Source organism: Chelonia mydas, unplaced genomic scaffold (assembly GCF_015237465.2).
Source record: "Chelonia mydas isolate rCheMyd1 unplaced genomic scaffold, rCheMyd1.pri.v2 scaffold_60_arrow_ctg1, whole genome shotgun sequence".
NCBI lineage: Eukaryota > Metazoa > Chordata > Testudines > Cheloniidae > Chelonia > Chelonia mydas.
The window spans coordinates 167,866-194,874 of NW_025111271.1; the positions used below are offsets into that span (position 1 = coordinate 167,866).

Here is a 27,009-nt window from a genome sequence, read left to right on the forward strand (position 1 = left end):
GAAGACTGAGGGGCAGCGGCGGGGGGCGGGGGCTGCAGGTCGGGAGTGAGGGGCACCGGCGGGGCTGCGGGGGGCAGGGCTGGGCTAGCAGGGGCTGCGGGTCGGGAGTGAGGGGCACCGGCAGAGCTGGGAGGGCAGGGCTGGGCTAGCAGGGGCTGCGGGTCGGGAGTGAGGGGCACCGGCAGAGCTGGGAGGGCAGGGCTGGGCTAGCAGGGGCTGCGATCGGGAGTGAGGGGCACCGGCAGGGCAGGGCAGGGGGGCTGGATGTGAGGGTCGCCGCTGTCTCCCTCCGCCCCGGCCTTTCTCCCGTCCACCCCCCCCCCCCCCAGGTTTCTCCATCCCCGGCTGCTCGGCTCGGCTCGGGGGGAGGCGCCGCGTGTCTTGGACGCTGCGTCAGCGGCAGCGGGATGGGGCGAGCGGAGCCGGGGGAGCCGGGCCGGGCAGGTACCGGGGGCGGGCGGGACCCGGGGGGGTGAGGAGGGAGGGATGGGTGGATGTGGGTTGCTTGAAAGGGGAGCCTCGGGGGCTGGATGTGGGGGGCTGGGAAGGGAGGGATGGGTGGATGTGGGGGGCTAGAAGGATGTGGGGGGTTGGGAGGGGAGGGACGGGGCTGGGAAGGGGAGCCTCGGGGGCTGGATGTGGGGGGCTGGGAGGGGAAGCATGGATGTGGGGGGCTCGGAGGGGAGGGATGGGTGGATGGGGCTGGGAAGGGGGGCCTCGGGGGCCGGATGTGGGGGGCTGGGAGAGGGAGGGATGGGTGGATGTGGGGGGCTGGGAGGGGAGGGATGTGGGGGCTGGGAAGGGATGGCTGTGGGGGGCTGGGAAGGGGACAGGGAAGTAAGGATGGATGGAGGGATGCGGGGAGGGGTTCGGAGGTGAGGACAGAGGGATGTTTGGGATGGATGCGGCCTGGGAGGGGTGGGGTGGTGGATGTGGGGGGTTGGGAATGGGTCAATTGGAGTGTGTGGGGAGGGGGAGATAGGGCAGGGGAGGGGTAGATTGGAAAGGGGAGGGAGGGGGAGATGTGGGGCTGGGGGTGAGCACTGGGGGGGGTGGGAGGCAGCCCGGATCCCCCCCGGTAGCCCCTCCTTCGGGGAGATCCAAGAGAATCTAAGTCCCCCCCCAGGCTCCATCAGGGGGCTCCAGCCATGATCACGAGGCTGAGGGCAGGGCTGTGGGTCATGCGATGGGGTGCTGGGGGGTCACTGAGGGGCATGGGGTGTTTGTTGGGGGCTGTGGGACACACGATGGGGTGCTGGGGGTCACTGAGGGGCATGGGGTGTTTGTTGGGGACTGTGGGGCACGTGATGGGGGTCACTGAGGGGCATGGGGTGTTTGTTGGGGGCCATGGGGCACGCAATAGAGTGCTGGGGGGTCACTGAGGGGCATGGGGTGTTTGTTGGGGGCTGTGGGACACACGATGGGGTGCTGGGGGTCACTGAGGGGCATGGGGTGTTTGTTGGGGGCCGTGGGGCACACAATAGGGTGCTGGGGGTCACTGAGGGGCATGGGGTGTTTGTTGGGGACTGTGGGGCACGTGATGGGGGTCACTGAGGGGCATGGGGTGTTTGTTGGGGGCTGTGGGACACACGATGGGGTGCTGGGGGTCACTGAGGGGCATGGGGTGTTTGTTGGGGACTGTGGGGCACGTGATGGGGGTCACTGAGGGGCATGGGGTGTTTGTTGGGGGCCATGGGGCACGCAATAGAGTGCTGGGGGGTCACTGAGGGGCATGGGGTGTTTGTTGGGGGCCGTGGGGCACACAATAGGGTGCTGGGGGTCACTGAGGGGCATGGGGTGTTTGTTGGGGGCTGTGGGACACACGATGGGGTGCTGGGGGTCACTGAGGGGCATGGGGTGTTTGTTGGGGACTGTGGGGCACGTGATGGGGGTCACTGAGGGGCATGGGGTGTTTGTTGGGGGCCATGGGGCACGCAATAGAGTGCTGGGGGGTCACTGAGGGGCATGGGGTGTTTGTTGGGGGCTGTGGGACACACGATGGGGTGCTGGGGGTCACTGAGGGGCATGGGGTGTTTGTTGGGGGCCGTGGGGCACGCAATGGGTGCTACTGAGGGGCATGGGGTGTTTGTTGGGGGCTGCGGGATGGTGATGGGATATTGGGGGCCAGCAGAGGAAACCCCAGGCCCCTGTGACCCCCTTCTCTCTGCCAGGCCCGTAGAAGACCCCCCGATCCGCCAGGGCAGCGCCCGGCACAGAGCATGGACCGGAGACCCCCCTGAGCTCAGCCCGGAGCAGCGCCGGGGGACCCCCATCAGCACTGGCCAGCAGGGGGCACCGGGGACTCCCACCACCCCAACTGGAGCCTCGGGACCAGACATGCCCCCCGCCCCCCACTCCTGCCCCCCTGGATAACTCGCCCCCGGGCTGCGCAGGAGCCACGTCCCAGGTGCCGTGGGGGGCAACTGTGGGTCTCCCCTCTCTGCTCCCCGTCACGTTCTGCCATCCCCACCCCGCCGTTCATCCAGACGCCCCCAATCCCGCCGCCCTCCACATCTCCCCCAAATCCAACACACTTGCCGCCCGCCAAGGTGCCTCAGGTATGGCCCAGCCCCAGCAGTCTGGATGGTTCAAAGGGGGGTTCAGGCATGTGGGTGTAAGCGGGGGATAGAACCCAGGAGTCCAGGGGGTTCTGGCCTGCGGGTGTTGGGGGGGACAGAACCCAGGAGTCCGGGGGGTTCTGGCCTGCGGGTGTTGGGGGGGGGATAGAACCCAGGAGTCTGGTGGGTTCTGGTCTCGGGATAGAACCCAGGAGTCTGGGGGGTTCTGATCAGTGGGTGTAGGGGAGGATAGAACCCAGGAGTCCGGTGGAATCAGAGGTGTGGGTCTGGCTTGCCCGTGTATGGGTGGGGAAAGAACCCAGGAGTCCTGGCTCCCACCCCTCACCACTACCTCCCAGCCCTCCTCATGGTGCGCACTCCCCCTCTAACACTCTGTCTCTGCCCCCCAGCAGCACCCCCTGGTGGGCTCCCCCGTGCCCCCCTGGACCTGGGCCAAGGGAAGATGACCACTAGCCCCCAGGAGGCCCTGATCTCCGCCTTCCTGCAGTTCATCGAGGAGCGGGGCAGTCTGGCCTACGGGGCGCTGAGCCAGACCCGCCGGCCACCCCACGGCGACATGAATCTGCTCTACCGCAAGAGCAAGCTGGAGTGGAGACAGCACAAGGACGAGGAGCCAAAAAAGGGGTACGTGGGGTTCAGGACTCCTGGGTTCTATGGGGGAGGGGAGTGGGGGCTGGTGGGTTATAGCAGGGGGGCTGGGAGCCAGGACTCCTGGGTTCTCTCCCCGGCTCTGGGAGGGAAGGGGACCCCTCGCCTGGCGCTGAGATGGAGCCACCTCCGGGGCGGGGCGGCTGGTTACACAGGGAGCCCTTGACCGGCGCTGAGATGCGGCCACCTCTGGGGCGGGGTGGCGGGTGACACAGGGACCCCTCGCCTGGCGCTGAGATGCGGCCACCTCTGGGGCAGAGCGGCTGGTGACAGGGGGACCCCTTGCCCGGTGCTGAGATGCAGCCAGCTCTGGTGCGGGGCGGTTGGTGACATAGGGACCCCTCGGCCAGCGCTAAGATGCGGCCACCTCTGGGGTGGGGCGGCTGGTTACACAGGGACCCCTCCCTGGGGCGCTGGGCGTCGGATGGAGACCAGTTGCTGTCACAATGAGGTTCCAGTGCATGGCAGAACAAGGCCTGAAGCGGTTCAACGTCATTCAATAATGTGGCCCAGATTCAGCCGCAGCAGCGAGGCATTTCGGGTGCAGGCTAGAACAGTGGTTGCAACAGTGTTGGATAGATGCAATGCATGCTGGGAGTGGCACAAGAATCCAGCTAGAGTCCATAGACATGGTGGTGGATTAGCAACTGGGCCCACAGGGCCCATGCCTGCGGCCCCCAGAAAGATGGGCACCCCGCTGAGAGTGCCCCAATCAGGACAAGCCCCCGTGCCCCAACCCTGCTCCCTGGCTGGCATGGCAGGGCAAAACCCCACACCCCTACCCCATTTCCCCAGCAGGAGTCCTGTGGGGGCAGGCAGTGGGATTGCCAGTGGAAGGGATGGGGAGGGGCCCCCACTTTTTCTGGCCCAGGGCCCCCCAAAACTAATCCACCACTGCATAGACACCCCTAGTTGCAATCACTGTTTACTGCCCGGCCGTACCACATTGTTGCAACTACTGGTATACACGACACCTGCAACGGTCTTGCAAATGCGGTTCTACCCACCTTGTTGCAACTACCAGTAGCCACCGCTAGGACCCAGGTGTCCTGCGCCCCCTCACCTCCTGCTCTTTGTGTCCCCACAGCTCCGCCAAGGACCCGGGAGCGGGGAAGATCCGGGACGTGGCCTCCTTCCGCCGCCACTTCCGGATGGGCTTCATGACCATGCCAGCCTCGCAGGAGCACGCGCCCCACCCCTGCGCTAGCGGCATGGCGCCCCGCTCCCTCTCCTGCCACTCGGTGGGCAGCGTGGAGAACGGCGAGGGGGCCACCAGTGCCAGGAAGCCCCCGGCCAAGCCCAAGCGCCACCCCAGCACCAAGCTCAGCATGGCAGGCGAGGGGCGGGTGGCAGAGCCGGCCGGCGGCAAGAAAACCGGTGAGGCCTTTGGACTGGTGGAGCTGGGGGGGTAAGGGGGCATTCTCCTGTGGGCCATTAGGGGGCGCTATGCTGCAGGGAGCAGGGTGGGGGCTCAGTAGGGGTCACCCTCCCCTGGTAGGCAGAGCCAGCCCCGATGCCCTGGCGTGTTCCTAGAGGGCGCTGTGCTGCTTATTGTTAATTGACATAGGAGCACAGGCCAGTGGCTCTCTTCCCCGGAGCTGGGGTGGGAACCCCGGGGTCCGGGCCGAACCTCCGCTCCAGCGATTGGCCAACTTCCTTCAACCCCCCACCACAGCCTCAGTCAAACCCAGCGTTCCTGTCCAGTCCTAAACAGTGGGGCAGTGCTGCTGTGAAAGGCGTTACACAGCCACTGTGCCTCACCCCAGAGGTGACCGCATCTCAGAGCCAGGCGAGGGGTCCCTGTGTAACCAGCTGCCCCGCCCCGCCCCAGAGGTGGTTGCGTCTGAGCTCTACCTTCTCCCTCTCCCAGGGCCCCAGAAGTCATTCTCCGAGAACCGGGAGTTGGGGCGCAAGGTGCCCCCCCAGAAGCCTAAGCGGAGCCCCAACACCCAGCTCTCTGTCTCCTTCGATGAGACCTACTCCAGCCGCCCCCTAGTCACCTCCATGGGCAGGGGGGCACCGCCACGGTTTAGCCGGGCGTTCTCCCACGGCCACACCAAGGGCTCGGACCCCGAGGACGAGGAGCCTGTCTATATCGAGATGGTGGGGGACATTTTCCGGGGCACCGGGGCACCCCAGCCGCCGCCGCCCCCAGCAGGGGAGGAGGACTCTGATGAGAGCGAGGCAATCTACGAGGAGATGAAGTACCCCCTACCTGAGGAGGCCAACGGCATGCCCGCCTCCCCCTGCCCGCGCCAGGCTAAGGCAGACAAGGGCAAGACCTCCCCCTGCGACATCCCCCCGCCTTTCCCCAACCTGCTCCAGCACCGCCCGCCCCTGCTGGCCTTCCCCCAGGGCACGGGGCACAAGGGCTACAAAGCGGGCAGCCAGGAGGCCTCCTCCAAACTCCCTGTGCCCTGCCACGCCAAGGAATCGCCGGCTGCGGCCCATCCACCGGGGCACCAAGCCCTAGTGCCCTCCGGCCGCGCCCGCAGCCACTCCACTCCGCTGCCCCCACAGCCCACTGGGCAGCAGAAGGCGGAGAAGGAGCTGCCCAGTTCCCACAGCATGATCTGCCCCCCGGCCAAGCCGCTGCCCTCTATGCTGCCCGTGCCCCAGCCGGCCAAGGACAAGCCGGCCGTGTCCTACACCATGGTGTACTCGGCCGTCAAAGTCACCACCCACGCGGGGCTGCCGGCCGAGCAGAAGACTGAGAAGGAGATCTCGGTGCTGCACGGGATGCTGTGCGCCCGGCCAGCCACCGTGCCCGCCGGCAAGCCGGCCCCGCGCCCCGAGCCGCCCCTGGGCATGCTGTGGACTTACCCAGCCCCCTGCGGGGGTATGAAGCACCCGCCAGCCTACGAGAGCGTCAAAGGAGCCGGGGCCAAGGCCGTTCCGCCCGTGGTGAAGTTCCAGCTGCAGGACCGCGGGGCCTTCGCCAGCATGGCCTGCTCCCACGTGGTGGCTGGCGCCGACGAGGAGATGCTGGGCGTGGGTTGGGCGCTGCAGAGGAAGGGACTCTACAGCAACCGGAAAGGCAAAGAGCCAGACAGTGAGTATTGGGGATGGGGCATGGTGCCTGTCCCCTCTGGGGAGCGCTGGCCCCAAGGTGGGGACTGGCTGGCTCAAGGGGGCGGGGAAGGGGCATGTGGCCTGTCGCCTCTGGGGGGCGCCGGCTCCCACCTGGCCCCAGGGCAGGGACTGGCTGGCTCAGGGGGGCGGGGAATGGGGCACAGGGCCTGTCCCCTCTGGGGGGCTCCGGCTCCCACCTGGCCCCAGGGCAGGGACTGGCTGGCTCAGGGGGGCGGGGAATGGGGCACAGGGCCTGTCGCCTCTGGGGGGCGCCGGCTCCCACCCGGCCCCAGGGCTGGGACTGGCTGGCTCAGGGGATGGAGGATTCGAACACGTTCCCCTCTGACCCTGTCCTTTGCCCTGGCAGAGCCCGCGGAGGGCGCCCGGGTCTGGAACGGCAGTGGCGAGGTGCAGCTGAAGCCAGACAGGGACTTGAAAGCCCTGGTAGGGACCTCGCTGTCGGGGATCCCTGTCCGGGCCCCAGGACCCGAGGGGATGGTGCCCAAGATGCCGGGCTGCCGAACGGGGCTGCCTGTGCCATGTCAGACCTTCCCTGCCTGCCACCGCAACGGAGGTACCCCCGGCCGCCGTGAGGGAAGTGGGACAGGGCGGCTGCCCCAGGGCGGGGGATTGGGCAAGGACTTGGGGAGGTGAGCTTCGCTGGGAAGGGAGTGGGAGCCGGCGCTCGCCTCTGGCTCAGAGTGAATCCCAATGTGGTGACATGGGATTCTGTGCTGCAGGGAGGTGGGGGGCTGGCCGGGGGCTCAGTGGCGGGTTCTGTGCCATGGGGGGCAGGGCAGTGTGACCCATCTCACTCCTGGCTTCCCACTCTCCAGACCTCACCGGGGGTTACCGCCTGGGCCGGTCAGCTTCCACCTCTGGGGTGCGACACACCGTGATTCACACGCAAAGGCTGTGCAGCCACCCCAAAGACGCAACCAGCCTGGTAAGGTATCCAGCACCCAGGGGGAGAGGTTGCGGGGCAAGGAGAGGCAAGGCCTGGGCTAGCAGGGGGCTGCAGGTCGGGAGTGAGGGGCACCTGAAGGGTTGGGGGCAGGTGCAGGGCTGGGCTAGCAGGGGGCTGCGCGTCAGGAGTGAGGGGCACCAGCAGAGCTGGGGGGAGCCCAGGAGTGGGCTAGCAGGGGCTGTGGGTCACTGGAGGAGCTGCGGGGAGTCCCCGGCTAGGAGAGCGGGGGCTGTGGGTGAGGTACGGGGGGGCAGGGGTCACTGTGGGAGCCCCGGGCTAGGAGAGCGGGGGCTGTGGGTTAGGTGGGGGGGGTCACTGGGGGAGCCCCGGGCTAGGAGAGCAGGGGCTGTGGGTTAGGTATGGGGAGGCTGCGGAGATCCCACCCCCTCGTTGTGCGTTGGGCGTGGGGCGAGCGGGGGCTCGGGGCGCGCTCTGCGGCCCGTCTCATTCTCTCCTCCGGCGGGCAGGGCCTGCCACCCCTGCCCCTGCCCGGGGTGGCGCCAGGTGCCCAGGAGCGGGATGGGAAGCTGCTGGAGGTGATCGAGAGGAAGCGCTGCGTCTGCAAGGAGATCAAAGCCCGGCACCGGCCCGAGCGCAGCCTGTGCAAGCAGGAGAGCATGCCCATCCTCCCCAGCTGGCGCCGCACCACGGACAGCCGCAAGGGCGGCACGCCGCCCTGCCGGCGCCAGCACACGGTGCTGTGGGACACGGCCATATGACGCCGGGGGCACGGCCCGCGTGGACCCTGCCACACCCCCACTGCACTGCCTTGGGCCGGCCGGGGACAGCAGCCCCCCGTAGCCGGGGAGGGGCAGAGGGGGTGAATTGCTGGCTGTTGACCCGTCCGCTCTCCTGGGGGGGCGACCCCGCGGTGCCCTCGGCTGGAAAGAGCCGGTTGGCCAAGCTGGCGATGCTGGACTGCAAGCGAGGCCTGGAACAGAGGTGAAGTGGGAGGGACACCCAGCGGTGATGGACCATCGCCCCCTTTCCGCTGCCCCTGGACTGGATCTGGGGTGGGGGTCACAATCAGGTGCCAGGCGCACCCACACCGCTGCCTTTCCATCATCGTAAGGGGAAGAGGGACAAGACTGGGGTGACCAGGTTTGATGGTTGGGGTCGGGGGGAAAAATCAAAGCTCTCCAGGGGGGGTTACTGATCCCCGCCCTCTGCCCCACTGACCCCCCAACGCCTCCCCTTTGGCCCCACAGTGGGTACAGTCCTCCTCAGCCGCCAAGTCCCGTTAGCGTTTTTAGACACACGGCTGGACCGACTTGGGATGCTGGCGCGCTCTACGGACCCCAACTGCTGCCGGGCGGAGGGGTGGACTCCCGCCAGGATGCCTGGGTTCTGCCGCCCCCTTGATATATTTAAGTAACTCGCCGGGATGGGGGGGGCTCTCTCAAGTGTAACGAGATGATGAAAATGCTTTGCAAAATATTTATGCTGGGGCGGGGCTCGGGGGGAGGGGGGTGGGCGGGTAATTTATATAGACAAATAAAGCATAAAGCAGGGTTTTCCGTTCCAGACGGATTGGTTCCTTTCTGCCCCAATCTATTTCAAAGGCAAACGATTCGCTCCAGGGGTGGTGGTCCGATTTTAGTTCTGGGTTGGTCAGGGGCCAGTTTACAACGGGGTTTGTCTCTCTTCCGGACAAGGTTTCAAAGGAGAAGTTGAAACTCCGGGATCGGAGGAATAGATGTAAAGCAGAGGGTTATTTTAAACGCACCTTGATTCACTGCTCTGTAGTGGACGGTTGGGTAGTGGTTACAGCAGCGGGGCTGGGAGCCAGGACTCCTGGGTTCTCTCCCTGGCTCTGGGAGGGGAGTGGGGTCTAGTGGATTAGAGCCGGGGGGAGGCTGGGAGCCAGGACTCCTGGGTTCTGTGCCCAGCTTTGCCCCTGGTGGACTGTGTGACCTCAGGCAAGCCACTTTCACTGCTCTGTGCCTCAACTTCCCCTGGACAGGCCTCAGCCATGTTGCTGTGGATGCAAGGCCCACATGGCCAGATCTCCCACTCTCTGCCCATTCGGCACACAGGGCAGGACCCTTCGCTAGCCCCACTATCAGACAGGAGCACGCGGCTTCGCTTTGACACACGCAGAGAGCAGGACATGGAGTCTGGCCCCACTGATCCTCCCAGCCCATGACACACTTCACACTCTGGCCACATCTTCACTAGGAGGCGGTGTCCTGAACACATGGGCGGCTCCGAACACGGAACACGTGCTAGCAGTCAGCTGGGCCTGGGGCGGAGCCTTGGGGTTGGAGTGTGAGCTGCTAACACACATGAAATGCACAAACAGCCACCTCTCCACACACCAGAGCACTCACCTTGTTTCCTAGAAGAGCAGGTAGGCACCAAAAAATCTAGCCCCGGGGCTGTGCTTCAGAGAGAATCCGCAGTCCCAACTCCACGCCCCTTCCGGGAGGACCTGCTCAGCGGTTGCCCGAGGGACTGGTTTTTCATCCAAAAATGCTGTACTTCCCACGAGCAGGCGTCTGGTTGGATGACATTTCCTTTCCGGTGTTTGGGTGAGGCCAGGTAGTGCAACCCTTGGAGTTTTCAATTCAAATTGTTTTATTTCAGCTTAGATTACACGTGATCGTCATCTGTCAAAATAAACTTGAAATCAATGTTTCTACTTTAGCTAGACAGATTTTTAAAAATTTAGATGATATTAGTAACTAGAATAATATAATCTAACATTTTAAAAAAATTTGTAGCTAAAATAGGAACACTGTTTCAATTTTGACTTTTTGTGTTTACATATAACAACTGTACAGTATGTCAGACAATTATAAACTTATTTCAATCTAATTTTTAGCTCATATAGAGTATAATTATATATAATGCTATTTATAATATACTATAAATTATAATATTTAAACAAAAAGGCCAAACGTCAAACAAAATGTTTTCTTATTTCAGATTATAATAGGTATTATAAATAAGGATTCGATATTTATTGGTAAATGTTGGTCAACATCGATTTCACCAGACACAAACAAGCCAATGAAAAAATATTTCCATCTATGATAGTCAAAATTTACAGATAGACAAAGTGAGAAAAATGCTACTTGAGAATTTATTCAAGTTAGACGGTATTTACTTTGTATATTTTCACGTGATGTTGACAATTTATGTTTTAACAGTTATAAAGCTTTAACTTTTTGAATCTCATCCGCTACTGTCATTAATTATTGTCTGACCCCCCCCGCATTATCTTATCCTCCATAATTTCTCACAACCGTGAAAATTTAGAGCAATAAACATTGAAAAAATAATCCATAATTTTGTGCAGTTGCAAACATTTAAACCAATAATATGCAAAAATGCCTAAAAAAACATATTATCTGTCAAAATTATTAACAAATAAAAATGGAGTTCTCCCAAGCCTACATGTAATTTATGATCGAATCTTAAATAAAAATGGTTTCAATCTGACTTTTTTCAATTTTAGATTGAACTATCAATTTTAATTCTAAAATACTATTATTATTTACGATACATTCTGGCTTTTTTCAATTTTAGACTAATTACAAATACAGCATAAATAACAGCATCATAATTATTTTATAAATGGTGTAACTCTGAAACAGTCAGGTTGAAATTAAATGTTTTCATCTTCGATTCTCTAAATTGTAATTATAGAGATGTTTTATTGTTCTAGAGTGTAAATCGTAATATGAAAAAATCAAAAGTCAAAATTGAAACAAACATTCCCGTTTTATCATAATGAAATGATTTCCCCAAGCTTCACTTAGCAGGGAAATTAGAAAGTCTTTGGCTTTCATTCTGATCTGGAAGGAAAAGGGATTTCAGAATGACCAAATTTCCCACCGAACGAAAATCCTGCTTCCTGTGGGTGCCCAGCGCAGGTGCCTCGGGGCCTTGTGTCTGCCCTCACTCCATTCCTATCCCGAAGGACAAGGCGAGGATTCGTGCTACCATAATCTCCCGCCCCACACACAAGTGCTACATCCGACATTAGATGGGGGGATTCCATCACCCCAGCCTTATCTTGCCACATGTAGGCAGCCATACAAACAAAAGCCAATGTACATTATTACGCTGGCAGCATTATGAAGAGGTGGCTTCTTGCTTTCTCTTTGCATTTCTGGAGCAAGGGAGGTGGGTTTCATACTCCGGACTCCTGGGTTCTAACCCTAGCTCTGGGAGGGAAGTGATAACTAGTGGTTAGATCAGTGGGGTGCTAGGAGTTAGGATTCCTGGGTTTTGTCCCCAGCTCTGGGAGCGGAGTATGGTCTGGTGGTTACGGCAATTGAGATGGGGACTCAGGACTCCTTGGTTCTAACCCAGCTCCACCCCTGCTTCACTGTGCAACCCCCAGCAGGTCGCTTCACCTCTTGGTGCCTCGGTTTCCCCTCTCGCCGCACCGCAGCACTGGCAAGGACTGACATCTGTCCCTACAGTGCTTTGGGATCCAGAGACAAGTGAAGGATTGTTCCTCAAATTACCCGTCTTTCCAGCCAGCCTAGGCAAGCTGCTTTGCCACAGTGCTGGGGCGTGGTCTATGCCGAGGGAGCTCCTGAGGCTGTAGAACAAAGGACAATGACAATGGATTTAAAGTAGGGTCACTGAAAAAACAAACACACACGTGTGTTGCCAAAAACCAAGATTCCAAGTGTTGAATTGCCTCTGTATTTAGGATTATTTATTTTGGGGGCAGGGGTATTTCTTTTGTAAAGTGATTCTGTGCACTATTAAAAGAGAAAGCAGCTAACTACCCTCTCTGTCCACAGAATGGCATTTCTTTCATTCAAGGCAGGGAGGCTGACGGGCGGAACCCCGAGCCCAGCTGGGATTTGGGCTTCCAGTTAAAAAAGAAGTTGAGCCAATCGCATGTGGAGCTGCCCCGAGGGTAACTGACAAAGTGATGCTGCCTGAATGTGCAGAGCCTGAGCCCATCTCTATGAGAGGAGGGAGCTGCCCCCAGGGTGACTGACGCAGTAACGCCTGCACTCTGCAAGGGGGGCGGAATTCTCTGTTTCCCACAGGGAAACATGGGAAGTGGCGTGTAAGGGGCTTAAAGCATCTTTCCCCTCCTACCGGCCCAGAGAGACCCCAGCCATCTCAATGGTCCACTGACTCTGAAGTCTAACAACGACCCTCTCAGTGTCTCAATGGGACCCGATGTGACGAAGCGGGACTGTTCTTAATGTTTCCTCTGAATAGTGTGGGGGTGCCTCAGTTTCCCCTAGGCAGTTCTTAAGTCTCTAGGGGGTGGGGTAAGGGTGTATGATCATTTCAGAGCCCTAGAGGGCAGGTCTGTGCAGGGGTCTGGACACAGAGAATGGCCAACACCCTGGTTCCTGGCCACTGCTGGCCTGGGCCCTTCCCCCTGCAAGGTGAGAGCTAAAGGGTTGGAGAACAAAGGAATCCGGTGACCCCCTGGCCCGGGAAAGGGACAAAGCCCAGAGGAGGGGGGGGGCTGGAGGGAGTTTCAGTTCGGGGCTGGCTGGAGACATGGAGTGAAGGGCAGACGGGGTTGTCTGGCTCACTGCCCCCAAAATGGACCCAGCTGAGGGGTCCGGTTCTCTGCACCTACAAGCTCTGTGTTAGACCATGTTCCTGTCGTCTAATAAACCTTCTGTTTTACTGGGTGGCTGAGAGTCACGTCTGACTGCGGAGTTAGGGGGCAGGACCCTCTGGCTTCCCCAGGAGCCCCGTCTGAGTGGACTTGCTGGGGGAAGCGCACGGAGGGGCAGAGGAGGCTGAATGCTCCGAGGTCAGACCCAGAAAGGTGGAAGCCGGGTGAGCTGTGTGTCCTGCAGACAAGCTGCTCACAGAAAGGAGACTGCCCCAGAGTCCTGACTGGCTTCGTAGGGAGCAGTTCCAGAGCATCGCCCGGGGACTCCGTGACAACCGGTGGCAGCGGTGGGATGTACTGCACCCCGTGGATAGCGCTTCCTGCAGTAAGTGACGGGGGAGCAGTAAAACGAAGGGGGATTGACGAGGACCAGGCATGCAGAAGGCTCAGAGAGGAGCGGTTTCGGGGGGCGGTTAACCCCTGGGAGTGTGTGACCAGCGAGAAGGACTGTGCAGTAATGGGGTCCCCCTGGGGACTGCAGTGAGCAGTCTCAGGGGCGGAGGAGCCTGCGGCTCGGCCCTGGGAGAGAGAAGGACTTTTGCAGTAACAGGGTTCCCCTGGGGATTGCAGCGAGCGGTCCCGGGGAGGAGGAGTCTGCAGCTCGACCCTGGCAAAGAGGGGGTGACCTCGAGAAGGGCTGGCACACTAGGGGTTCTCCCTGGAAACCGTGGGGAGCTGAGAGCACACAGGCCTGTGAGTCCACAACAACTTGGGAAGAGCGGAGCGATGGCCTGTCACCGTCTCCTGAAGAAGGACATTGTAACCCTGTGCAGAAAGAGAGGGTTGAGCATCGGAAAGTTCACCGAAGCACAGTTCATCGTGCAGCTGGAGGAGGAGGACCGCTCTAAGGAACAGATTCCTGACCCCAAATGGGGCTATAGCAGGATCTGGGAGCAGCTGGAGAGAGAGCCAGGCATCCCTAAGACTCCTGTCCCCGACCAGACGAGGGTCTTCACAATCGGGTTCCCCATCGGGGGATCGGAGATGGACGGGATTGGAGCTGAGTCCGAGAGAGCAAGAGGACTGTGAGAGACAGCGAGAGCCCGAGAAAGAGCTGCAGAAGCAGCAGCAGCATGAACTGGCGGTGGTGGAGTGGAGAGGCATAGGGGACCTCCCAGGGGTGAGTGGGGATAGACCTCAGGGGGCCATTTCCGCAGGGAACCTCGAAAGTAAATTGCTGCCCCTGGTTAAGGAGTGGGGGGATGTGGATGCCCACCTCACTGCCTTTGAGCAGGCTGGAGATTTGAACCAGGGGGACCCTGCGGAAAAGCGCCGGGGTCTAGCTCCCTTGCTGGGTCCCAAGGCCATAGACTCCGTCAGCCAGATGGGTGGGGAGGTGGACAGGCTCCCACTCCTGGTCCCAGCCTATATGTCTGTGTGGAGTCTCCTGGGGCCAGGCCCCTCGGACCCCCAGTGGGAGCGGAAGGTGATGGTCAATGGGGAGACATTCCTGGGGTGGCGAGATCCTGGGACGGCGAGATCCTGGGACAGAGAGAACTGTTGTCAGGCCCCTGGTGGTGCACTCTCAGATGCTGAGGGGCTGTGTGAGCTGTGTGAGCGTCCCAGGGACGAAGCCCCTCGCCCTGCCTATGGCCCAGATCCCTGTGCAGACCCAGGAGAGGTGGGGCTGGCTGGCCGTTGGGGTTCTCGAGGATATCAGCTGTGAGACCCTGTTGGGGAGTAACTGTGTCTCTTTGGGACAGGATCCAGGCCCTGCTCCTGTAACGGCCAAGGGTTTGAATTTGAATCCAGGGAACCAATTGGCGGAGAGGGAAATGGTCAGTGAAAATGCAGATGACATGGCTGGCAGTGGGGAGGAGCTGCTAGGCTTGGGCTACCTGCCTGCCTGCAACCAGACCCCTGGGGCTGGGTGGGACGGAGAGATGCTCCCCACCCCCCTGCACACCGGAGAGGGGACTCCCGCTGGCTCTGATGCTGTGAGGAAAGCAGCGAGCTCGCTGCCTGCCCCCACTGGGACAGCAAGGGCAGCGCTGAGCACAGTGGGAGCGGAGACCCCAGCTGAGTGGGGGGAGACACAGGCAGGGCAGGGGATCTGTTGGGAGTGGCAAGGTGCTTGGTAAGGAAAGTTTGGATGAGCCTAGGCAGCCTTGTGAGCTGATGGCTGTGTCTAGTCAGCAGGATAGACCAGGATAGTCAGCAGGGTGGGAAGGCGAGGAGAGTGGAAGATGAGTGTCCCTGGACCTTACCTGTTACCTGGGGGGAGAATTGTGACAGTGAAGGAAACGTGCCTGTGACTGTCAGGGGTATTGACTTGCCTATGAAGGGAGCTACCCTGATCTCCAAGCAGTTGTCTGCGAACAGCCTTGTGTGCTGGGACAAGGGGAAAGAGACCCGAAGCTGTGTGTCTGGTCAAGGAGAAAGTGTGTCCAGCGCTTCTTTGTCTGTGGAGCAGACATGGTTGAGAATAGTGCAGTTGTCTCAGAGTTGGTTCTGGATTCAGCTAAAGCCCAGGAAGGGAAGGGTCCTAAGTTTGTGTCTGCTCGGGAGAATGGTGCTGTAACTAGGTCGCATCCAGTTAGTGTCTATGCAAAATCCCAGAGACCAGACAATTCTGGCGCTTGTATTTTGCCTGTTGCTAGTGTGTGGCTGGGAAAGGGTGGAGCAACTCTGTCTAATCAGGGTGAGATCCTAGCCAGGGCACAAGGAGAGCAGAAAGGTGATTTGATCGTGTTACCTACTGAGGGTGTGGAAACCTGTAGCAAGAAGGAAAAGATTCCTGAACTTGTGTGTGGCAAAGGGAAGGAGAATGCTTCTGACCTTTTATCTCAGAAGTCTGTGAGTTTGCCTGAAAGGGGTTTGTGTAGGAATCTGCCTGATGGGCCAGAGGTGATTCTGGATGTAAGTGAGACTCAGAAAGAGTCTGTTGTTGCTCAGGAAAGTGTTCCTCTCGAGCAAGCCCTAGGTAAAGAGGGTAAGGGCAGAATTTCTGTGAGGGGTGAATTGTTGCATAGAAAAGCCCTAGGGAAAGGAATCCTCATGGAGTCTTTGCAAGCAGTTTACTGCCACTGAAGGGTGTGAAAGTAATTTAATCAAGAAAGTTTCCGTTCCTAACTGCCAGAAATTTTCTGTTGTGAATGAAGCCACTGACTTTCCTGTTGAAAGATCCAGCGTGGATAGCTTTGAGAAGGTCTCAGATGGAGTGAAAGCTGTTAAGAAAGTTAAACAGTCCTATAACCAAGTGGCTGTGTTTGGCCAGGTTGTTGGGGAGACAAGGTTGTTGAGAAAGGAATGTCTCCATGCTAGTTCTGTAAGTGAACAATATGTGGCCCAGGTCAAGATGGGGGCTCTTAACCAAGAGAGCCTGAATTGCAGCCCTCCAGACTGGAGCGCTGGGAGAAGACCCGATCCCAGTTTGACCCCCGGGGGGTTTGGGGTGGCAAAAGGGCACAGGCCACATAAACCTTCCCACATGCAGCCTGCGAGTGCTATCGACCACCCCCGACCTAAGGGAGGGCGTGAAACTGGAAGGGCCTGGTGTAACTCCCACCAAGGAACGGGAGAGATGCTGGGGCATCCATGGGAACGTTGGTGGCTTCGAACTTCCTCAGGTCACCGGCTAAAGTGACCCGCTCAGTTCGGTCTCGAAGGCGGGGAGAGATGTGAGGAAGTGGGACTGTTCTTAACGTTTCCTCTGAATAGCGTCGGGGTGCGTCAGTTTCCCCTGTGCAGTTCTTAAGTCTCTAGGGGGTGGGGTAAGGGTATATGATCATTGCAGAGTCCTAGAGGGCAGGTGTGGGCAGGGGTCTGGACACAGAGAATGGCCAACACCCTGGTTCCTAGCAACTGATGGCCTGGGCCCTTCCCCCCTGCAAGGTGAGAGCTAAAGGGATTGGAGAACAAAGGAATCAGGTGACCTCCTGGCCCGGGAAAGGAACAAAGCCCAGAGAGGAGGGGCTGGAGAGAGTTTCAGTTTGGGGCTGACTGGGGACATCGAGTGAAGGGCAGACAGGGTTGTCTGGCTCAAAAATGGACCCGGCTGAGGGGTCCTGTTCTCTGTACCTACAAGCTCTGTGTTAGACCACGTTCCTGTCGTCTAATAAACCTTCTGTGTTACTGGTTGGCTGAGAGTCCCGTCTGACTGCGGAGTTGGGGGGCAGGACCCTCTGGCCGCCCCAGGAGCCCGCCTGGGCGGACTCGCTGTGGGAAGCACACAGAGGGGCAGAGGAGGCTGAATGCTCCGAGGTCAGACCCAGGAAGGGGGAAAATGTGTGAGCTGTGTGTCCTTCAGACAGGCTGCTCCCAGAGAGGAGACTTCCCCAGAGTCCTGCCTGGCTTTGTAGGGAGCAGCTCCAGAGCATCGCCTGGGGACTCCGTGACTGATGCTGTTGGGGGCAGTTTGACACCCTGAATGTCAGGGTTTTCTCTAGAGTTATTGGGCTCAGGATCTTCTCCACTGGGCAGGAGAGGGTTAAGGAGCTGTTGTGGGTTCAAACAGGGCTTTAAGAAGAGAAGCACAGCACAGGCAGCCCCTGCCCTGCAGGTCGGGGGGCGGGGGGGAGCCTGCCCCTTGGAGCTCTGGCCAGCTGCTCAGGTGGCCATTGCTTGGCGCAGCTCTGAGTCACTTTAACTTGTGACTGTCTCGCTTTCGGCTCCTATTGACAGGTTTTCCTCGTAGGCACCTGGAAGCCAGGAAGAGGTAGACTCCTGCTAGACCCAGTGGGAGCCCATTTGGGCCCCAGGCCTGGCTATGGCTTTGATTTTCCCAGGGGAGAGCAATCCTAGCCCCTGGGACGGAGCTGGAGGGCTGAGTCTCCCACTCCCGGGCCTGTGCTGACTGCGTGAGTACAGGACCCCAGCACACACCAAGCGGGCACTGGGGGAAGCCAAGCCCCTGACAGCTCCAGGGATTCCTAGAGCCTAAGACCAGACGGGTCCATGAGATCATCCAGTCTGGCCTCCCCTCCCTGTACAGAGCCCAATCCCACGTGCTGGGGTAAAGCGTGTGCTGCAGGCTCCAGTCTGGAGCTGAAATCTGACTAGACTCCCAGGGTAGGATCTGAAAGCGTTTAGTAACTCAGCCAGGCAATGCGTTCCCCCTGTTTCACTCAGGCCACCTAAACAAAGAGACATCTGAGCCCCACCCGCTCCTGTCCCCTACCTATAACCCGCTCCTCATTTCCATATGTGCCTACTCAGCACAACCGTTGTCCCCAGCCAGGACCCTGCTGTACGGAGGGCTGGCTTTGATGGTAATCAGCGATGAAAGCAGGAGAGAGAAAAGAAGCCCCCAGAGGCAGCCTGCAAAGGGGCGACAGGTTGAGGGCAAGCGTTTGAATACTTCAGCTTTCCGCACTTCCTTCTCTCCCCTGGAAAAATCCACTGGAAACACAACCGCTCTGATTTCGGGACCCGGCGTCTTTCTGAGGCCGCCAAGCGGACCAAATTCAGAGCAGAAAAGAGGTGCATGTTTTTAACAGGGCGAGGAACAACCCACGGGAACAACTTCCCAGGGGCTGCAGAGGGTTTCCCGTCACTGACCATTTTCAAATCCAGATGGGATGTTCGTTACAAAGCTCTGCTCTAGTTCCACCAGGGGATTCACTCCAAGCAGTTCCCTGGTCTGTGCCATCCAGCATGGTAGACTGGGCTGGTCCCTGCTGGCCTTCAGAGAGAGAGAGAGAGAGAGAGAGAGAGAGAGAGAGAGAGAGTGAGTGTGAGTGTGTGCGTGTGCGTCCTTCCCAAATCCATCTCAGCCAGCATTAGTTCCTCTATCAGATCACACCTACCCTGACCTCCCGTACAGCACACATCCGAGAACGTCCCCCACTTAACCCCAGATTCAGCTCAGTCACTTGTGCTGGACTAAAGCATCTTTCAGAAAAGCTCAATCTGGATGGGAAGCCATCCAGAGATGGAGATGCCCCTGCTGCCCCCCTGGGGGGTTTGGTCCCACGGTTAATCACCCACGCTGTTAAAAATTGGTGCCTCGTCTCTCACTGGAACATGTCTGGCTTTAACTCGCAGCCACTGGTTCTTGTTCTGTCCTCCACTAGACTGAACGAGTGCAGGTTGCAGCGAAGTCACGCTTTCACTGAGCAATCAGGGATGTCCCTCCAACATGCCACCAGCCCAGTGTGTTTCAATCACATGTCTGCCCTCGCTCCCCAGAATGCCTCATTTTCACAAGAACACTGCCTAGAGAGGTGGACTAGCTCCTTCCTCCGTGGCAGCCTCGCGGTGAATTTCAATCAGACGCGTGGGGGTGGGGAGACAGATACACGTGTAAATGGGTGAGGAGACAGCGCATCCGAGGTGGCTGGCACAGGGAGAACAAACTGGGGTCATCTTTCCCTTCCCTCACACACATTCCTACCTCAGTTTCCCTGCACCCCTTTGGCTGGCACCGATCGTAGGCTTGATCCTTCCACTGCTCTGGAGACTGAGGTACTTGCGTAAAGCTAATCTGCACACCGGGCCCAAAGCTATAAATGGAGCATTAATTAAACAGTCACTGACTGTAATAATTGCTTTTTGTTGTTGTTCTTCTTCTTCTCTGGACTCCAGAAGCATCCACTGCTTTTGCCCAGAGCAGGACGCAATAGCACAGATGGGACCGGAGTCCGTGCTACCACCAATGCCTCTGTGGTGTTGTTGCTGTAGCCGTGTTGGCCACAGGAGATTAGCGAGACAAGGTGGGGGAGGTAAAATCTTTTATTGGACCAACTCCTGTTGGGGAGAGAGACGAGCTTTCGAGCTTCCCCAGAACTGAAGAAGAAATACAAAATATTACCTCTCTCAGCTTGTCTCTCCATTATTGAAGGAAACAGTTTAGCTCAAAAACTCGCAACAAAATCAGCCAAGCCGGAGAAATCAAGACCGACAAATAACCTTCTCTGAAGGATATCCCAAACCTGAATGATTAAGGCCCAGAATGACAGCAAGCGAGTGAAACAAGGAGCGGGCACACTTTTTGCAAGAATCCCCTTAAACCAGGCTCATTAGCAGGGCTCGCGTGTTTCACCACGCCTACTCCACCCCCCTGCAAAGTGGGGGCTGCGAAATGTAACACTGCAAATGTGTGAAGCGTTCAGTCCTTTCCCTTCGTACAGATAAAATGGGAACGGCACATACCCACTCTGTGCACCACATTGCATTTCTGAAGGCAACAAGCTGGATAAACAGGCCCGAATTGCCTTGTCAAGTCCACCTTGGTGTCTTTCCGCCTCCAAAGAAAACCACAGGGTTTTCCCAAATAATCTCTTGCACTTCGAAGGCACGTTTCGATTGAAAAACAAATCCAGAGATGCTTGAGAAATAAGGACCCCTTGCCCAGTGCTGAGATGCAGCAACAATTGGGTGGGGGTGGCAGGGATACTTCTCCTGGCACCGAGATGCAGCCACCTCTGGGGCAGGACAGCTGGTTATATGGAGATCCCTTCATTGGTGTTGAGATGCAACCGTCTCTGGGGTGGGGAGGCTGTTTATACAGGGATCCCTTGCCTAGCACTGAGGTGCAATGGGGTGAGGTAAAACAGCTGTTTATAGATGGACAGGGTTGACATGCAGCCACCTCTGGGGGGAGGCAGAAGTCTGGCTGTGCTTTAGAAACCTACAACGCAGTTGATTGGGGGCAGAGAGCGAAGGAGGACCCACCTGGTTGTCAGGAGCTCCAGGTGTGAAATCAGTCCGCGGCGCGCTCCTCCAGACGACTTACATCTCTGTATCGCTCCAAGCGCAATGGGGGACCCCGGCCGGGCTCCGCAAGGAGCTGCCGGGGGATGAATCCTACCTGGCTCTCTTCCCAGCACCCCCTGCCCTAGCAAATGCATCTGGCACCGGGCCTGGGTCTCTGGGGGGAAGGGGCCCTGTAGGGGGAGACTAGGGGCCCTGGGGGGGCACCCTGGGTCTCTTGGGAGGAGGGGCTAGGGGCCCCATGAGGGAGACTGGGAGCCCCAGTGGGAAAACCCTGGGTTTCTGGAGAGGAGGGGCTGGGGACCCCAGTGGGGGGACCCTGGGTCTCTAGGAATGAGGGACTGGGGGTCCCTGGGAGGGAGGGCCTGGGGACCCCAGTGAGGGGGCTCTGGGGGGCACCACTGGGAGCTGCTGGGCCTCTGGGAGGGCAGGGCTGGGGGCCCTGTGGGGGATCTCTGGGGGGCAGCGCTGGGAGCCACTGGGTCTCTGGGGGGTGGGGGAATCGTGGGGGGGGGCTGGGTCTCTGGGGGCCCAGGCTGGGGGCCCAGTGGGGGGGCTCTGGGTGCAGCACTGGGAGCACTGGGTCTCTGGGGGGGGCTGGAGGCACTATGGGGGGTCTCTAGGGGGAGTGGGGGAGCCCTGGGTCTCTGGGGGGTGGGGGACCCCAGTGCGGGGGCAGGGATGGGGACCCTGTGGGAGGTCTCTGGGGGGAGCCCTGGGTCTCTGGGTGGTGAGGGACCCCAGTAGGGAGACGGGGATGGGGATCCTGTGGGGGGTCTCTGGGGGGAGTGGGGGGAGCCCTGGGTCTCTGGGGAGTGGGGCGGCAGGGATGGGGACCCTGTGGGGGGGTCTCTGGGGGGAGCCCTGGGTCTCTGGGGGGTTGAGGGACCCCAGTAGGGAGACGGGGATAGGGACCCTGTGGGGAGTCTCTGGGGGGAGTGGGGGGAGCCCTGGGTCTCTGGGGAGTGGGTGGGGTAGGGGACCCTGTGGGGGGTCTCTGGAGAGTGGGCGGGGATGGGGACCCTGTGGGGGGTCTCTGGAGGGAGCCCTGGGTCTCTGGGGAGTGGGCAGGGGATGGGGACCCTGTGGGGAGTCTCTGGGGGGAGTGGGGGGAGCCCTGGGTCTCTGGGGAGTGGGGGGGTGCAGGGATGGGGACCCTGTGGGGGGCCTCGGGGGGAGTGGGGGGAGCCCTGGGTCTCTGGGGGGTTGAGGGACCCCAGTAGGGAGATGGGGACCCTGTGGGGAGTCTCTGGGGGGAGTGGGGGGAGCCCTGGGTCTCTGGGGAGTGGGGGGGTGGGGATGGGGACCCTGTGGGGGGCCTCGGGGTGAGTGGGGGGAGCCCTGGGTCTCTGGGGGGTTGAGGGACCCCAGTAGGGAGATGGGGACCCTGTGGGGAGTCTCTGGCAGGAGTGGGGGGAGCCCTGGGTCTCTGGGGAGGGGATGGGGACCCTGTGGGGGGTCTCTGGGGGGAGTGGGGGGGAGCCCTGGGTCTCTGGGGGTTGAGGGACCCCAGTAGGGAGATGGGGACCCTGTGGGGAGTCTCTGGCAGGAGTGGGGGGAGCCCTGGGTCTCTGGGGAGGGGATGGGGACCCTGTGGGGGGTCTCTGGGGGGAGTGGGGGGGAGCCCTGGGTCTCTGGGGGGTGAGGGACCCCAGTAGGGAGATGGGGATGGGGACCCTGTGGGGGGACCCTGGGGTCTCCGAGGAGAGGGCTCTGGGAGACCAGACGGGTGCCGGGGGGGGCGGGGCTCAGGGAGCTGTTTTGGCGGGAAGGACGGTTGGAACGGGCGCAGGGGTCGGTTGCTGACGCCCCGCCCACGTTGGTGAGCCCGCGGGCCACGCCGCTAGGGGGCGGGGTCAGGGCCTTCTTCACGCCTCAGGAGAGGTTGGCGCATGCGCCTTAAAAAAGCGAGGGAACGGGCAGCCCTCTCGGACATGCGCAGAAGAGCGCGCAGGAACTGGGGCAGCCGCACAAGCCGACACGGGCGGCAGGGGAAGTGTGCACGTGCCGCCCCACCGGTCAAACGCATGCGCAGTAGACCGGGGCGGCAGAGCATGCGCTGTGGCGAAGCAGCGGGTTCGCGGCGCACGCGCCCTGGCGAGTAACTGAAACAGGTGGGAGGACTGCGCACGCGCCTGGCGCGGAAGCAGGTGGGGGGGGAGCTGGCGCCTGCGCAGTGCGCTCGGGCGGCGCTGCCCCGCTGACAGCAGCCGGGAGGGGCGGGGGCTGATGGCGGCCGGGGCCGGGGGCAGGAAGCCCGGCGCCCCGCGGGACGCGGAGTCCGAGGTCTGGTCCCGCCGCGTCCGGGACCTGGTGGGCTCCGGGCCCGGCAACCGCCTCTGCTTCGAGTGCGGCCAGCGCGGCGTCACCTACGTGGACATCACGCTGGGCAGCTTCGTGTGCACGGGCTGCTCGGGGGCGCTGTGAGTGGGCGGGGCTACGGGCAGGGGGCGGGGCTTCGTGCGCGCGGGCTGCTCGGGGGCGCTGTGAGGGGGCGGGGCTACGGGCAGGGGCGGGGCTTCGTGCGCGCGGGCTGCTCGGGGGCGCTGTGAGGGGGCGGGGCTTCGTGTGCACGGGCTGCTCGGGTGGCGCTGTGAGGGGGCGGGGCTACGGGCAGGGGGCGGGGCTTCGCGCGCGGGGGCGCTGTGAGGGGGCGGGGCTACGGGCAGGGGGCGGGGCTTCGTGCGCGCGGCTCGGGGGCGCTGTGAGTGGGCGGGGCTACGGCCAGGGGGCGGGGCTTCGTGCGCGCGGGCAGCTCGCGGGCGCTGTGGGGGGCGGGGCTACGGCCAGGGGGCGGGGCTTCGTGCGCGCGGCTGCTCGGGGGGTGCTGTGAGTGGGCGGGGCTACGGGCAGGGGGCGGGGCTTCGTGTGCACGGGCTGCTCGGGGGCGCTGTGAGGGGGCGGGGCTACGCGCAGGGGGCGGGGCTTCGTGCGCGCGGGCTGCTCGGGGGCGCTGTGAGTGGGCGGGGCTACGGGCAGGGGGCGGGGCTTCGTGCGCGCGGCTGCTGGGGGCGCTGTGGGGGGGGCTACGGACAGGGGGCGGGGCTTCGTGCGCGCGGCTGTGAGGGGGCGCTGCGAGGGGGCGGGGCTTCGTGCGCGCGGGCTGCTCGGGGGCGCTGTGAGTGGGCGGGGCTACGGGCAGGGGGCGGGGCTTCGTGCGCGCGGGCTGCTCGGCGGCGCTGTGAGGGGGCGGGGCTTCGTGTGCACGGGCTGCTCGGGGGCGCTGTGAGTGGGCGGGGCTACGGGCAGGGGCGGGGCTTCGTGCGCGCGGGCTGCTCGGGGGCGCTGTGAGGGGGCGGGGCTACGGGCAGGGGGCGGGGCTTCGTGTGCACGGGCTGCTCGGGTGGCGCTGTGAGGGGGCGGGGCTACGGGCAGGGGGCGGGGCTTCGCGCGCGGGGGCGCTGTGAGGGGGCGGGGCTACGCGCAGGGGGCGGGGCTTCGTGCGCGCGGCTGTGAGGGGGCGCTGTAAGTGGGCGGGGCTACGCGCAGGGGGCGGGGCTTCGTGCGCGCGGCTCGGGGCGCTGTGAGTGGGCGGGGCTACGGGCAGGGGGCGGGGCTTCGTGCTCGGGGGCGCTGTGAGGGGGCGGGGCTTCGTGCGCGCGGGCTGCTCCGGGGCACTGTGAGTGGGGGCGGGGCTACGGGCAGGGGGCGGGGTTTCAGCGTGCACGGTGCCTGGGAGTGGGGGCGGGGCTATGGGCAGGGGTGGGTCCAGGGAAGGGGCGGGGCTTCTTGGTCCCACCTTCAGCTCAGCCCCAATGTGATCCCACCCTTCCTGCCCCACTTCACGGGGGACCGGGGGGGGGGGTCCTCCTGCAGCCCCATTTCCTGCTCCGGGGGAGGGGCGGTCCTCCTGCCGTCTCCATGGCGTGGGGTCTCACGCTGGCCCCAGCCTTCCCCCCGACTCTACGCGGCGGGTGAGACGTCCGGAGATGCGCGGGGCCGATGCCCGCGGCGCCCCCCGAGGGGCTGCCGGTCTCACCCGCTGAGTATTTCATAACGCTGCCGGCGGACAATCCCCCACGTCAGCAATTCAGCGGCGCTGCCCAAGGGGGCACAGCCGGGACACGGGGTGCCCTGGAACTTCCCCGGCCTCAGCCTGATTCTCCTTGAGCGTGTGGCCTGGAAACCAGGACTCCTGGGTTCTCTCCCCGGCTCGGGGAGTGGGGTCTGGCCAGGTCTGTAATGCTTGTCTCTGTTGCAGCCGGGGCCTGAACCCCCCGCACCGCGTCAAATCCATTTCCATGACCACCTTCACCGAGTCCGAAGTGCTGTTCCTGCAGTCCCGCGGCAACGAGGTGAGCAGCCAGGGAGAGCCCATTGTACATAGAACCCAGGAGTCCTGGCTCCCAGCTCCCCTGCTCTAACCCACCAGCCCCTACTCCCCTCCCAGAGCCAGGGAGAGAACCCAGGCGTCCTGGCTCCCAGCCCCCCTGCTGTAATGCACTGGCCGCCACTGCCCCTCAGATCCGGGGAGAGAACCCAGGAGTCCTAGCTCCCACGTCCCTGCTCTGACCCCCCAGCTCCCACTCCTCTCCCAGAGCCGGGGAGAGAACCCAGGAGTCCTGGCTCCCAGCTCCCCTGCTCTAACCCACCAGCCCCTACTCCCCTCCCAGAGCCGGGGAGAGAGACCAGGAGTCCTGGCTCCCAGCCCCCCCTGCTCTCACCCACCAGCCCCTACTCCCCTCCCAGAGCCAGGGAGAGAACCCAGGAGTCCTGGCTCCCAGCTCCCCTGCTCTAACCCACCAGCCCCTACTCCCCTCCCAGAGCCAGGGAGAGAACCCAGGAGTCCTGGCTCCCAGCTCCCCTGCTCTAACCCACCAGCCCCCACTCCCCTCCCAGAGCCAGGGAGAGAACCCAGGAGTCCTGGCTCCCAGCTCCCCCTGCTCTAACCCACCAGCCCCCACTCCCCTCCCAGAGCCGGGGAGAGAGCCCAGGCGTCCTGGCTCCCAGCTCCCCCTGCTCTAACCCACCAGCCCCCACTCCCCTCCCAGAGCCGGGGAGAGAGCCCAGGAGTCCTGGCTCCCCTCCTCCTTTGTCTAACGAAGCCTTGCTGGCCCTAGGCCTGCCGGAAGGTTTGGCTGGGCTCCTTCGATCCGCGCACGTCGCTGCTCCCGGACTCCAGGGACCCACAGAAAGTGAAGGAGTTCTTGCAGGAGAAATATGAGAAGAAGCGATGGTAAAAGCGGAGCGGCGGATGAGTGGGGTTGGGAGGGGAGGGGGCTGTCCCTGGTTCCCCGCAAATTGGGCCTCATCCCCCCTGCAGTCCCTTCCATGGGTGCAGTGGAGAGACACAGTTCCTGCTCCTTGGCGTACTTGATGTACCCCAGAGCCGGGGAGAGAACCCAGGAGTCCTGGCTCCCAGGCCCCCTGCTCTAACCCACCGGACCCCACTCCCCTCCCAGAGCCGGGGAGAGAACCCAGGAGTCCTGGCTGCTCAAATCCTGCTGTCATCGTCTTTTTGTAGGCCCACAAGGTTCTCTGACCATGGTAGCGGGTGCGGGCGTCCCTGTGGCTGGTGCTGGCAATGTGTCTGTCTGGCTCCCTCTGCAGGTATGTCTCGCCGGATCAAGCCAAGGGCGCTGCCTCCCTGGCCGGCCAGAACTCCACCCCAGAGGTGAAGCCGCAGCAGACCCTTCTAGGGGACTCGGGAGCACTGCTCACAGCTGCCGGATCCAGCCGGGTAAGCCAGGACGCCTGGGTTCTCTCCCCGGCTCTGGGAGGGGAGTAGGGCTGGTGGGTTAGAGCAGGTGGGGCTGCGAGCCAGGATACTGAGGCCCCAGGCCTGTTACTGGTTGTGTCTCTCAGACCTTGGGCCAGCCCCGCCTGCCGCAGCAGCGCACCCCCCAGCCGGCCAAGAAAGCCAGCACGGACCTCCTGGCGGATATAGGAGGGGACCCTTTCGCTGCGCCCCAGCCGGCCCCCGCCTTCGCCATGTTCCCTGCCTTCCCGGGTAAGTATGGGGGGCAGGGGAGCCACAGGACCAGCTGCTCCCTGCCCGCGGCAGCCGTACAGCGCCAATGTGAACAGCTGAGCAAGAGTGGCGCCCCCCTGTTATGACACTGGATAGTACAGGCTGGGAGCTGGCTGACCATAGAGCACTGGTTAGAGAGACCCCCCCCGTGTGGTGACACTGGGTAGAACAGGCTGGGAGCTGTCTGACCATAGAGCACTGGCTAGAGAGACCCCCCCATGTGGTGACACTGGGTAGTACAGGCTGGGAGCTGGCTGACCATAGAGCACTGGCTAGAGAGACCCCCGTGTGGTGACACTGGGTAGTACAGGCTGGGAGCTGGCTGACCATAGAGCACTGGCTAAAGAGACTCCCCCATGGGGTGACACTGGATAGTACAGGCTGGGAGCTGGGTGACCATAGAGCACTGGCTAGAGAGACCCCCCGTGTGGTGACACTGGGTAGTACAGCCTGGGAGCTGGCTGACCATAGAGCACTGGCTAGAGAGACCCCCCCCGTGTGGTGACAC

General features: G+C 61.7%; 2 protein-coding genes and 1 long non-coding RNA gene across 6 annotated transcripts; 2 read left to right on the forward strand and 1 right to left on the reverse strand.

The window, feature by feature from the left end:
• Positions 1-327: 327 nt before the first annotated feature.
• Positions 328-8,704, forward strand: NYAP1 (neuronal tyrosine phosphorylated phosphoinositide-3-kinase adaptor 1). Of its 3 annotated transcripts, XM_037888761.2 has the most exons (8): positions 328-444; positions 2,172-2,407; positions 2,969-3,203; positions 4,315-4,604; positions 5,098-6,279; positions 6,667-6,873; positions 7,136-7,245; positions 7,734-8,702. In XM_037888761.2, the coding sequence occupies exons 3-8, from the start codon at positions 3,022-3,024 to the stop codon at positions 7,983-7,985; spliced, it is 2,223 nt and encodes a 740-aa protein (XP_037744689.1). In that variant the 5' UTR covers positions 328-444; positions 2,172-2,407; positions 2,969-3,021; the 3' UTR covers positions 7,986-8,702. The 3 variants fall into 3 exon arrangements, with proteins under 3 accessions (XP_037744689.1, XP_043393535.1, XP_037744688.1); XM_037888760.2 differs by lacking the exon at positions 328-444 and having other exon boundaries at positions 2,050-2,407; positions 2,972-3,203; XM_043537600.1 differs by lacking the exons at positions 328-444; positions 6,667-6,873 and having other exon boundaries at positions 2,048-2,407; positions 7,734-8,704.
• On the reverse strand, positions 6,116-20,902 carry LOC119565003. 2 transcript variants are annotated; one of them, XR_006287788.1, is made up of 6 exons: positions 20,492-20,902; positions 19,212-19,320; positions 18,377-18,500; positions 11,631-11,821; positions 9,597-9,875; positions 6,116-6,247 (listed from the first exon to the last, which is right to left on the reverse strand). It is a non-coding gene; the product is annotated as an uncharacterized LOC119565003 (long non-coding RNA). The 2 variants fall into 2 exon arrangements; XR_005223731.2 differs by lacking the exon at positions 19,212-19,320.
• Positions 20,903-22,705: 1,803 nt separating this feature from the next.
• On the forward strand, positions 22,706-26,681 carry AGFG2 (ArfGAP with FG repeats 2). Its single transcript, XM_037888770.2, has 5 exons — positions 22,706-22,953; positions 24,732-24,825; positions 25,591-25,706; positions 26,081-26,210; positions 26,336-26,681. The coding sequence occupies exons 1-5, from the start codon at positions 22,760-22,762 to the stop codon at positions 26,585-26,587; spliced, it is 786 nt and encodes a 261-aa protein (XP_037744698.1). The 5' UTR covers positions 22,706-22,759; the 3' UTR covers positions 26,588-26,681.
• The last annotated feature ends 328 nt before the right edge of the window (positions 26,682-27,009 follow it).